Source organism: Podarcis tiliguerta, assembly GCF_965153285.1.
Source record: "Podarcis tiliguerta genome assembly, chromosome: 17".
Lineage (NCBI taxonomy): Eukaryota > Metazoa > Chordata > Lepidosauria > Squamata > Lacertidae > Podarcis > Podarcis tiliguerta.
The window spans coordinates 33,026,284-33,039,192 of NC_139550.1; the positions used below are offsets into that span (position 1 = coordinate 33,026,284).

At 48.8% G+C, this 12,909-nt stretch overlaps 1 protein-coding gene and 1 long non-coding RNA gene across 2 annotated transcripts in view; one reads left to right on the forward strand and one right to left on the reverse strand.

The window, feature by feature from the left end:
* Window positions 1-7,798, forward strand: part of SLC25A23 (solute carrier family 25 member 23) — a 48,017-nt gene extending 40,219 nt beyond the window's left edge. The window contains exons 7-10 of the mRNA XM_083420249.1: window positions 6-113; window positions 1,155-1,322; window positions 1,634-1,784; window positions 2,307-7,798. Of these exons, the coding sequence (XP_083276375.1) occupies window positions 6-113; window positions 1,155-1,322; window positions 1,634-1,784; window positions 2,307-2,491 (612 nt within the window). The 3' untranslated portion in view covers window positions 2,492-7,798. The remainder of the gene's footprint in view (window positions 1-5; window positions 114-1,154; window positions 1,323-1,633; window positions 1,785-2,306) is intronic.
* On the reverse strand, window positions 5,781-12,881 carry LOC310667990. Its single transcript, XR_014506517.1, has 2 exons — window positions 12,046-12,881; window positions 5,781-10,790 (listed from the first exon to the last, which is right to left on the reverse strand). It is a non-coding gene; the product is annotated as an uncharacterized lncRNA (long non-coding RNA).
* Between the last annotated feature and the right edge of the window lie 28 nt (window positions 12,882-12,909).

Here is a 12,909-nt window from a genome sequence, read left to right on the forward strand (position 1 = left end):
TGCAGATCAAGCGGGCGATTCGTGGGCAGCAGGAAACACTGAGGGTGCAGGAGAGATTTATTGCTGGCTCCCTGGCTGGCGCCACAGCACAGACCATAATCTACCCCATGGAGGTAAGTTTTCTTTGGTAGTAGAGCTTGAGGGGCAAATTCTCATTCTGTTGCTGACTTCATCGATGATATCCACCCAAATGAATGTGAGAACCTAGCACTTACAGTGGAACCTCGATTTTTGAACGTAATCCATTCTGGAAGACCGTTCAACTTCTGAAATGTTCGAAAACTGAGGAGCAAAGGGCTGTCAGCAAATTCAACTGAGAAAATTGAAAAACACACAGAGGAAGCTGCTCGACTTCCGAGGTGCGTTCGAAAATGGAAGCGTTTACTTCCAGGTTTTCAGCGTTTGGGTTCTGAAACTTTCGTCAATGGAGTCGTTCGAGAACCGATGTTCCACTGTACTGCTAATACAGGCCTAGGAGAAGTATCCCCTCCGCAGTGCAATTTCTCCCCAGTTGTCCCTACTAATTTGTGGACAGATACTATGAAGACGTTGGGACGTGTGTGGCGCTGTGGGTTAAACCACAGAGCCTAGGACTTGCCGATCAGAAGGTCAGCAATTCGATTCCCCGTGACGGGGTGAGGTCCCGTTGCTCGGTCCCTACTCCTGCCAACCTAGCAGTTCGAAAGCACGTCAAAGTGCAAGTAGATAAATAGGTACCACTCCAGCGGGAAGGTAAACGGCATTTCCGTGTGCTGCTCTGGTTCGCCAGAAGCGGCTTAGTTATGCTGGCCACATGACCTGGAAGCTGTACACCAGCTCCCTCGGCCAATAAAGCGAGATGAGTGCCGCAACCCCAGAGTCGGTCACGACTGGACCTAATGGTCAGGCGTCCCTTTACCTTTACCATGAAGACATTTTGCCAGAAGAAACATTTGTATTTAAGGGACAGGAAGGTCCTGATCATTTCTTTTCAGTATGGTGGGATTTTATTTCACCAAGTTTCGTTTCAGATGTACTGGTCTCTTTCCCTGTGCCATCTAGAGAAACATGGCTGCCATGATTTCAGACTGGGTGCTGTTGCTTAATATGAGGGGGTGACGAATAAAGGAGGGATATTCATGCCTTAGTTCATCTGACTCCCCCTCCCTCTCCAGGTTCTAAAAACACGGCTGACCCTCCGCAAGACGGGTCAGTACTCAGGGGTGGCGGACTGTGCCAGGCAGGTCCTGCAGAAGGAAGGGATCCGTGCCTTTTACAAGGGCTACCTGCCAAACATGCTGGGCATCATTCCCTACGCTGGCATTGACCTGGCAGTTTACGAGGTGAGTGACTGGGCATAGGGTTGGCACAAACAGCAAGGGAAGCTCAACCTCGCCTCCTACTGGCTACCAGTCCTCTGTGAGGAAGGATACTGACCTGGAAGCCTTTTCTCCATGAGGCCCTTTTGAAAGACGCTTCCACCATCCTTGCAGGAACCCTTTCTTTCCCATGCTGTGTGGCTAAACAGCAATCTCACCAGATTCCAAGGCTTGGCATGAAAGCCACTGCCTCCCCATCTGTGTTAGGCCCTGGGGTGCACCTGCGCCAGATTCCCAAGTTACCAACTCCTCCTCTCCCCTTCCTTTTGTGGCAGACGCTGAAGAACACCTGGCTTCAGAAGTACAGCAAGGACACAGCTGACCCGGGCGTTCTGGTGCTCTTGGGCTGTGGCACTGTCTCCAGCACCTGCGGCCAGATCGCCAGCTACCCGCTAGCTCTGGTGCGGACCCGGATGCAAGCCCAAGGTGAGATTGCAGCATCGTCCAGACAGTCTGGTCTCCAAGGAGAGCACTGGAGGTGGCTGTGACTGAGGTGTAATGAGCAGGAGGCTGGACTAACTGCAAAGCCCCATTAACAATAGGGGGACATAAGGAGTGTGGGGAAGAAACTCTGAGCGGAGGGGGGAAGAGAGCCTGGAAGGGCTAAGAAACAATGCAACCAGCTAACCGCTGTGCATGTTTAAAAGGGGAATGCACTCTACTAAGTAAAGGGACTTGCTAACGCAAGTTAGGAAGGATATTATTAAACAATATAGCCTCTCCTGCCTCCCTGAACTTTCCCACACGGAGGTCGGGTGGGCCTGAGCAGGGGTGGGTTCCGTCCAATCACTGTTGATGCAGGAACCTCGTCAGTCGGGTCTCTCTATAACGTTAATTAAAAGCTGGGGCCGCTTACAGAAACAGAAGCGACCCTCTCTTGGAACTTTGTTGGAGCAGCTTTCAAACAGATGACCCTGACCTCTCTGCTCCTTTCCCCTCTCTCTGCAGCAACCATTGAAGGTGCCCCACAGCTGAGCATGCTGGGCCTCTTCAGGCACATCCTCTCTCGAGAAGGGGTGCTGGGCCTCTACCGCGGCATTGCCCCCAACTTCATGAAGGTCATTCCCGCCGTCAGCATCAGCTACGTTGTGTATGAGAACATGAAGCAGGCTCTGGGGGTCACGTCCAGATGAAGCGGATGAAGCCTGCATCCTCAAAGGGGCCACAACCTGCCTCTCAAGAAGGACCGCTCCTCCCGACAGTGTGTCCTGAAGGCAGCAGTAGGTGGGGACGTACCTCCTCTGCTCTAGTGCCCTGTGGGGCAGGGAGTGGGCAGCTGGGCGGAGGAAGGCCGGAGAGTGCTGGAGTGAGCGGGCCCCTGTTCTCCTCATCCCCAGAAGAGCAGAGTTCTTCCTCAGCAAGGAGGACCAAGGAGGCCTGTCCCACTTGCTTACAAAGGTGTCCCCCGTCCCACCGCCAGACACCAGAGGATGGGAAGTGCCATGGCCCTTCTGAGGTAGATTTTCATAGGTCTCCCAAGTGCTGGAGTCTCTGGGGACGGCCACTTCAAACGGGCTTTCTTCTGAGTCAAGGCTACTCGCCAGGAGCCTGCCGCTCTCGCTGCATGTGTGTCGTCTTCTTCCCTGCCCACCCCACCCCCCAGCATGTTTCCTGTTCTGCGTATTTCTGCCAGCCATCCAGCAGGAAACCAACCCCACCGACGTTCATTGCCGGTGATGTGTGGCCGGATCTGGAATGAGCAGCTATGGTGTAAGCAAAATGGGGAAGGTACTCTTCACCCCACTTCACCCACGGTGTCTCAGCACTGGAGATGATGCATTCAGGGACAATCTGCCATACACTGGAGGTGTTGGAAAATTCAGCGATTGCAACCAGGCGTTTTCCAACCAGGCGTTGACATCCTGGAATCTGGGGTTTGAGGATACCCAAGGACACGTTCTTACTCCACCCCAGATATCCAGCTGCAAAAACTGAACCGCGTTGATCCCTCTTCCATTCCTCTCTCTTCCACATCCTGTGGGGGCGCTGGAGCACCAAGAAGCTGCATTTCAGCCCAGCACTGCGTTATCTTTACCTATGTGGAAAGTGTCTGTATATTTTGCACGTTGACTTGTTTTTAACTTATAAGACTGGTCTGCACTCTCTTCTCGACCTAGACATCGGGAGATGGAACTGAAATGTCTTCCCATCCCCAAACCTTCCCCTTCCCCTCTGAGGTGGTGGACAATGGAGAAAAGACATTTCAAGGGCTATTTGCTGTCGTCGTCAACACACATTACCTGAGGTCTCTGGATTTCTTGTGTGAACACATTTCTGCTTGCTGGGAGATGTTTGCGCTGGTCACAGCAGCACTGCGGCTTAAGAAGTGACACACACAAACACACACCCCAACAACAGCCCTTGAATCCATGCTCCCTGGTTTCCATAACCCTCTTCTGTCTTGCTTACCTCTACGTATTGGCAAGTTGCAATACAAAGGAGGTAGGAACTTATTTTTCCTCTCCCCCCCCCCCCCGCCTCCCGTGGGATATTGCTTTGAAAGATGTAGAAGAGTCAGGATGGCAGGTAGAAAGATTGCCCAGAAATACCTTCCTCACCACCCAGCAATCATAGTAATAGTAATAAAAATAAAAACCTGTTTTCAAATGATTACCCGGAGCACTATCTTCTAATGTGTACAGTTCTGGGACATTAGGGTTCCTAGCCTGTGCCGAAGGGATCTGTACAGTGTAACCAGAGTCACACTAAAAACAATTAACAGGAAAAAAATATCTGCGGCAAGAAAAGCTTTCATCTTTGTTTTTCATAGTCATTTCTGCTTCTGCTAATCACGGGCAAGAAGATATTAAGGGCACTAAATTCCTCCCACCACCAGTACCAGCAGCTATATTCAGCAACCTCTCTGGCTGCTGAGATTTCCCGCAAGCATTGCTCCCATTGCTTTGCAACCAAAGGGCAGGACCAGGGAAGGCCGCCAAATGTTAGAGACGGCACTTTTGTAACCACAAGAAGGCAACAAGTTCCCTCAGTCGTACCTTGGATCTCAAACGTCTTGGCTCCCGAACGATTGAAACCCAGAAGTGAGTGTTCCAGTTTTCGAACGTTCTTTTGGAAGCCAAGCCTCCGGCGGGGCTTCTGATTGGTTGCAGGAGCTATCTGCAGCCAATCAGAAGCAGCGCTTTGGTTTCTGAACGTTTTGGAAGTCGAATGGACTTCTGGAACAGATTCGACTTCCAAGGTACGACTGCACTTGGGACACAGATGTGGATAGGATGGTTGTTGTTTTAATGGGATCCCTTTTTGCTCAAAAAGGTGCACCTGTACTTTTCATCAGCTTCCAAGACAATAGGAAGTCAACAGTGGCATCTACAGTAAGTTGAAGCTGTGGGACCTCAGACCCCAGACAAGCAGTAGCAATGTTGATGGCAGCAGAGAGGCTCTGCCCCATAACACCCACACAACCTTTGGGAAGCTATCTTCCTTGTAACTGCAGGTCATATTGTTCCCTCCTCCCTTTAGGCTCAAGGGTGAGATTGTGATTTCTGGACTACAGTGAAGCCTCTGTGATTCCTTCAAATGTGTCAGATGTAGTGTTGAGCTGTGTCAGGGGTGGACCTTGGTAATATGGCGCCTGTGTGAAGCCACAATTTGCTCTCCTCCCCGAGGCTTGTGCTGCCTTCCCAAAGCTGGGAAAGCACTAACCTGTTAGAACCCTCACACCTCCTTCCCAAAGCAAACACTTACTAGACTTTGGGAAGGAAGCAAGAAGGTGGCCCCTTGGCCCCTGCACCCTGGCCAGGGGAACCAGTTGCGCTGTCCTAAATCTGCCCCTGGCTTTGTCTGGGAATTCATATGTCAGGAAATCAGTCTCTTGGGTTGATATACACGGCCGTATTTAATACTTTTAAAAAAATGCAAATACAGTGGTACCTTGGTTCTCAAACGTAATCTGTTCCAGGAGCCTGTTTGACTCCCAAAACGGTTCGAAAACCAAGCTGCGGCTTCCGGTTGGCTGCATGAGCTTCCTGCGCTCAAGCAGAAGCCACGTTGGGCGTTTGGCTTCTGAAAAACATTTGCAAACCGGAACACTTACTTCCAGGTTTGCGGTGTTCAGGAGCCGGTTTGTTCAGGAGCCAAACCGTTCCGAGTACCAAGGTACTGTATAACAAAAAAGAGAAAAATAAAAATTGAGAATTTCCGGCTGATGTTAACAATAAAAATATTTCATCGCTTCTGATTTAAACATATAAATTAATATAAGCAGTCTGTGTATCCAAATAGGTTTCTAAACAAGATTGATGATTATAAGCCATGTGTTCAAATGTAGAAAGAGCGCTGCGTTTTATTCATGTTTATTGCACAAGAATCCACAAGACTCTTGGGAACTGTAATCTGTTGTGGGCGCTGGGAACTGTAGTTCTGCAAGGGGCAAACTACCATTCCCAGGATTTTTTTGGGGGGGGGGGGGAGCCATGTGCTATATGGTGTGGATGTGTGGTGTCTTGGGAGGGAATGGGGTCAATGCTGCACAGGACCTCCATGTTTCAAGGGTGGAGTGCAGTGCATGACATTGGCTTGTGCCCCTCTTGTGTTGCACAGATTTGGAATCTCAGCCTTAAGGGCTCGTCCAGATAGCATTTGTGTCAGTGTGGAAGCCTCACCAGAAAGAGATGCCAAAGAAAGAGGAGAGAATTTGTGTAGTAGTCAGTACACTGTGCAGCTTGCACGACTCTCTGGTGGCTCACTGCATCTTCAAATAGCTAAAGGGCTGTCACATGGAAGAGGCTGCAAGCTTGTTTTCTGCTGCCCCAGAAGGCAGGGCCTGTACTAATGGATTCAAGTTACAAGAAAGGCGATTCCAACTAAACGTGAGGACAGATGGGAGGAGACAGCGCTATGTTTCTAGAAAAAGAGGTGCCAGAACTCACCATGAATATCTCCCTCGTTCTCTTAGAATGACACCCACCTGAGAGGTGCTGGAACGGAGTTCCGGCTGAAAAAAAAAAGCCCTGGCAAGAGGTTTTCAGCAGTGGAATGGACTGTCTAGGAAGGTGGCTTATTTGACTAGAGATATGGGTGGCTATCTTTCAGGGATTCTTTAGTTGTGATTACTTCATTGAAGGTGGGTTCGATGAGATGACCTTTGCCTTTCTTCCAGCTCTATGATTCTGTGTTGCCTGATGGGCAGGGTGAACCTATTCCAAGTTAGATGGGGGTTATGATCCCTTTAAAGAGCTTTGAGGAAGACATCAGTTCCACATTTGTAGCTTCTCCGATTGCAGTGAAGGAAAAAGTAGTTGCTGAATACCAGCTCTCTCTTTCAGAGCATTTAACAGGAGACCTTACCTATAAGAAATGAAGAGCAATTATAAATGTATATACCTGCCAGTATTCCTATCCGGTTGTGTTCCTGGGCTGACGGTACAAAAATCCAGAAGAGATAGAAAGATGGGGAACCCACTGTACAGAACTGAAGCAATGCTAGAAAGACGTTTAAGATTGTTTTCAGTGGAAACTTATGATTTAAGGTTAATGGCACTTTGATTTTAGTAGCAAAAGGGGGAGACCAGGAGTTAAGAAACAGCCAAGACTTGGGAGCTTACAGGGATGAAGTGAAACTAAAAGTACCGGCATTCCTTGAGCCTGGCTGGTATCTCATGCTTGGGGCAACTCGCCCTTCTCTTGCTTGCAACACTGGGGAAACCAGGTAGGATTACTCAGTTGCAGCCTTGAGGTCCCCACCCTCCTGTCAACAAATTGGGAGAAAAGGCAGAGGCCGTATCTGTTGCCCATTCCCATGTTATGCTGCTTCCTCTGCTAGCTATAGCAAGCGAGATCCCCAGATGTGCTGCCCAGAAGGTGGGTGAATAAAAACACCGGGAAGAAAATGAGTGGGATAAGCTGTCACTGCCTTATCTCCTTTGTCAGCTGCACATTTAAAGGTGTTTTAGGGGAAATATTTGAGATGTAGACTAGCAACCCTAGTGAGAGGGTTAATTTGGTATGTGACCTAAAGCATGGGGTAGATGTAAGTAAAAGTTTGGAGAATCTAACTGTGGGGCAAAGGACCTGTTAGCCTTCATATCCCCTCCTGCCATTGAGTCTGCAAAACAACTGTATATCCTGTTGTCCAGTTGTGGCCCTGGGCTTCCTGCTGCATGACTTTGAGCATTGAAAAGGTGTAAATATCAAATGATCCCTGACTAAAAATTTCTACAGAGAAACCAGCTACCTCTTGTTACTTTCTCCCAGGAAAACAAGTGTGGGGGCTGGATTCTAACATAGAATCCACTTTTTAGGGACAGAGCAAAGTGGAAAGTCCTACCCACAGCTTTTGCATTCACCTTGCACTCTTTCTTTATAAATGTTGCCTGAATCCGACCCAGCAAGGCTACTTCCATACATCTGTTGCTGCTGCGTTTTGTGTTGGTATTTCAAAGGGAAAAAAGAACACACACTAATAAATTTTCTAAACTTTCCTTTATGTTTCTTGGCCTGCTTAGTATGAAAATGGTTTCAGTTGCAGAGTACAAACATTTTAGGGCAGGAATCAACCATGTCTATGTTGCCTTTGTACTAGGAGCTGCATTTTAATTCATTATTCTTAACTTCCTGACCCAAGAGAGACAGGAATTCTGTGCAAGGTTCACCAGTCCTCCTGGCTTGCATTACAGTGTGGTTTTATGGCTTGACTGGAGAGAACATTTTGCATCTGTTCCAACTGTATAGTATTGTTACTCACCCGCAACACCAAACTGTGAGAAGTTGCAGGGATCATGTCACAGCAGAGCTGGGGAACCTGTAACATTGATGTGGTTGGACTCCAGTTCCTGCAAGCCTTTGCCAGCATAGTCAATGGTCAGGGTTGATGGGAGTTGCATTTAACGACATCTGGAGGACGACGGGCTCACTATGCCTGCACTACAGCATGATTCCTTTGGAGAGAAGAGTACTGGATACTTAGGGCTCATCTACACCTCCAGTTCTCCATGCCTAGAAAGCACGGGCCCAAGCAGTTTTCTGCTCATCCATTTTTTAGGCATGGATCCAAGTGATTTTGCCTTTTCCCTGCTACTTTCCCCCAGAAAAGCAGCTTTTTGGCACTGAATTGGAGCAAACAGCAATCCATGGAAAAACCAATTGCGGTTTGTTTTGATTCAGTGCTGAAGATTGTGTTTCCCTGGGGGAAAGTGGTGGGGCAAGCAGAGGTGTGGATAAGTCCTCTCGGTGTCTTTGTAATATTCAATTTATGCAATTTGCAAGTAGTGCCTGGTGAAAGCAGGCAGGTGTGTAGCAGGGTCACAAAGCCTGCTGACTGTGCACCAGGTTCCCAAAGGGAGCCACAGCCTCCCAAGAATTCTTCTACTGCAGCTTACCCACAGCTCTCTCTGCCTCCAACTCTGAAAATACAGAATTTGGCTACAGCTGCCACTCCCTACCCAAGCACAGATCCACATTTAAAAGCTCTATCCTGTTTGGTTTGGGGTTTTTTTTTTGCTCCAGAGCATTCCCTGCGAAGACCCACTTTTTAGTGCTCAACCTGAGCAAACATCAATTTAGTTTTTTCACTGATTGCCATTTGCTTTAAAGGGCAGGCTTTCGCAGGGAAAGCTCCAGAGAGAAAAGGGGGGGGGGGAGCGCTTGGAGCTTTAAGGCATGGACCGTACCTGGCAAGAGCGGAGGAAAGTTAAGTATAGATAAGCCCTTACTTCTGTGGTGTGTTACAATCACAAAGCAGGAGAGATTATTCAGTCACCAAGACACGTGAACATTCTACCCACTGAGGACATATCAACTGATGATTTCTGAACATTAAAATAAAATTCTGGAGATGCAAAATGCATATTGTTCAATTTGAACAAATGACACTGGGATGGCCACCTGTCATGGATGCTTTAGGTGAGATTCTTGCATTGCAGGAGGTTGGACTAGATGACACTTTGGGTACCTTCCAAGTCTACAATTCTATGGTTCTAAGACTTCATAATTTGCATGAGCAACTAGCTAGAAATTGGCCTGCAGTTCTGGGATGCCTCACAAGCAACCAGGCACTATCAGGGAGCTACACCCCTGTTTGCTCTTCAGGACTTAAGGGTTGAAACAAAACTGGGAAGAGGTACAACACTTTAGGGCCGTACAGTGGTACCTTGGGTTAAGAACTTAATTTGTTCTGGAGGTCCATTCTTAACCTGAAACTGTTCTTAACCTGAGACACCACTTTAGCGAATAGGGCCTCCCGCTGCGCGATTTCTGTTCTCATCCTGAAGCAAAGTTCTTAACCCGAGGTACTTTTCCTGGGTTAGCAGAGTCTGTAACCTGAAGCGTCTGTAACCCGAGGTACCACTGTACTTCCCAAAGTGTGATACATGAACCCCCAGGGAGTATGCAAAAGCGTTTCAGAGGGTATGTGGCAGAATTATTAATGTTACTTCATCATAGTTTTTAAGTATTATTAAAACTACCCCCTAATGATCTTCTGGGGTTTTACAGCACATTATTTAGTGTAACTTTCTTTCTGAAGAACTAGGACATTTCTTCCCTACCTTTGGCACAAATAACCCATCTATGCAGTTACAAGATGGACATCTGAACAACATCCACAGGCCCAGTGAACACTACTGAGGAGAACGGAACCTTTTGCATGCAGGCAGGACACCCCTACGATAAACACCTTTAACTGTTCTTTAAAGAGCTTGTCACACTAGGTAGTAGAAAAAGTTTGGTTTAATACACTGAAAGATACAGACAGTGGGTTTTTCCCCCAGGGGTACTCAAGGGTACACAGTACCGGAAACTTGTTGTTGTTGTTGTTGTTAAAAAGTGTGGCACTTACTGGAACAATTTTACGGTGAGTGCTGGCACCTATTTTTCTAGAATAAAAAGTAGTGGATACAGAGTATCGTATATGTGTGCAGGAGCCCCGCCCTCCACAGACTCTCATTCAGACAGCTCGCAAGCTCAAAACAAAAGTGTTTCTCCACCGAGTACAATCAAGAGTTTAGAAAGAGCAGGGAACGTTGTCTTTGCTGTGGTCTAAACCACTGAGCCTCTTGGACTTGCCAGTCGGAAGGTCAACGCTTTGAATCCCCACAACGGGGTGAGCTCCCGTTGTTCTAACCCAGCTCCTGCCAACCTAGCAGTTGGAAAGCACACCAGTGCAAGTAGATAAATAGGTACCGGTGCGTCGGGAAGGTAAACAGCGTTTCCATGCACTCTGGTTTCCGTCATGGTGTTCCGCTGCGCCAGAAGCAGTTTAGTCATGCTAGCCATGTGACCTGTAAAACTATCTGTAGACAAACGCCAGCTCCCTCGGCCAGAAAGCGAGATGAGTGCCGCAACCCCATAGCCACCTTTGACTGAACTTAACCATCCAGGGGTCCTTTACCTTTTACCTTAGATTATTATGTATTTATAAGCCGCCTTTTCCCTTGGCCAGGACTCAAGGCGGCTTACAGATAAAAATAAGAACACCTAAAAACCGGGGTGGGGAATGCAGTAATAAAAAAGCAATTAACCATTAATACCACATGCAACCTGTTTAATTCATGCAGGTAGTTACATCTGTCAGTCTGCCTTTGAGCCGGTGCCAGCGACTGGGCTCAATACAGTGGTACCTTTAGATACGAATGGGATCTGTTCCGGAGCCCTGTTCGCATCTAGAAGCAAACGTAACTAGTGATGGCGTCACTTTTTGCCACTTCTGCGCATGACGTCATTTTGAGCATGTGCACATGCGCAAACGGTGAAACCCGGAAGTAATGCACTCCATTACTTCCGGGTTGCCACGGAGCGCAACTCGAACGCGCTCAACCCGAAGCTCATTCAACAAGAGGGATGACTGTAACTGGTTCTGTCCTGACTGGGCTAGACAACTGGAGCACTTCCAGAGACCTTCCAATCCTAGAAAGCAGGTCTAAGTTCACTGGACTCACAACTGTGCATTGTGAGCACCATACTCATGCAGAGGATAAACAACACAGAAGCTTGCTGTGAAGCATAACCTCTTTTATTTCTAAAAGCTACTGCAAACTAAGACTACTGGCTTGCATGAGTGTTACAGCTCTCACTCAGCCATCTAATCACTACATAACACACAGACTCCCCACAGTCAGGCAGGAGCGGAAGAAGCGAAGAGCAGTTTCCGCCCCCTCCTCAAAACATCAGATCAGGATAATAATAATAATAATAATAATAATATCTTTATTGTCATTGCCCCCTTCGGTGACAACGAAATTACTTGACTGCTCCATAAAAACATTAATTAAACAATACAGTATAATACAGCAAGGGAGATTAGATGACTTTCAAAGTCCGGGCTTCCCATTCAGGGCCGAGATCGCTCTGGAGAAGAAGCTGTTCTTAAGATGGCTCGTTCTTGTCTTCATCGTCCTGTATCTCCGTCCCGACGGCAAAGGCTCGAAGAGACAGTGACCAGGATGCGATGGATCTTTTACTAAGTCCAGTGCCTTCCTATGGCACCTTGTGGCATAAATCTGCTCTAAGGTGGAGAGTGGACAGCCAACAATGCTCTCTGCTGCCTTAACAACCCTGCACAACCCCATCCTGTCCTGGGTAGTACAGCTTCCGTACCACACACATAAGGAGATTCTCGCAATGGGGGAGGGGTGTGTGTGAAAATATCCCCAGTAAGACTAAGGCGGCACCAGGCCTTTCCTTAAAAACGTTGGTACACAAAACCCCGCGGGAACAAGGCCTCCTCCTTCACCTGCAGGTCGAAGGGAGGCAAGGAGGGGGTCCACCTGTCACGCCACTACGCAGGTCGTTCCAACGGTGTCCAGGAACAGCTCCTGGACTTCAGGGTCCTCAGCCAGCGCACAGCACCTTCCGCGGAAGCCTGAAATCCGCCCGGCGCCTCCAGCCTGAGGGACGTTGGCCAGTGTCCCGCCCCTTCCGGCAATCGCTCCTGTCATTGTTATGGCAACCCTGAGGGAAGAGACCGGCTAGCTGCGTCCCGCCTCATTGGTCCAGCCTCGCGTCGATCATGCTGCACTTCCGCCTTACTGCAGCTCTCCGACCAATCGCCTCCAAGGGGGCGGGAAAGAAGCGGAAGTGGGTCCCCCCCGCCTCCCCGTGCAAGGGCCTACGTGAGAAATCTGGATTTTTGTCCCTGCTGATTTTTGGCGGGCCGGCAGTGACGCGCACGTTGAACGCGATAATTCCCCCCCCCTGTTATTATTATTGTTATTATTAAAGGGCCCCTTAAGAAATGACGTAACCCCACGTTAGCCCCGCCCTTCCAAATGGTGAGGGGATTCAACCCCCAGCCTCTGAGGCAGAACCCGGTTGTCGCTTTGGCTGAAAGCAGCGCATTCTGCCACATGACGTACTCTCCGTTTCTCCAATGGAGGGGCTTGAGGTTTAGCGACCTTGCTTCCCTGATTGGTCCAAGGACGGCTTCTCACCCCGCCCCTGCCATTCTCTAATAGGTCGCAAACCACATATCACGCTCCTCCCCTCGCTTGCCACTCGAGGAGCACCCTGGCACTCAAGCTGCAGAGCCCGCCTCTTCTTAGCTTTTAATTGGCCGGGCGTTGAGGCCGCCTGTTTCCTTTTGTACCCACTGGCCCTT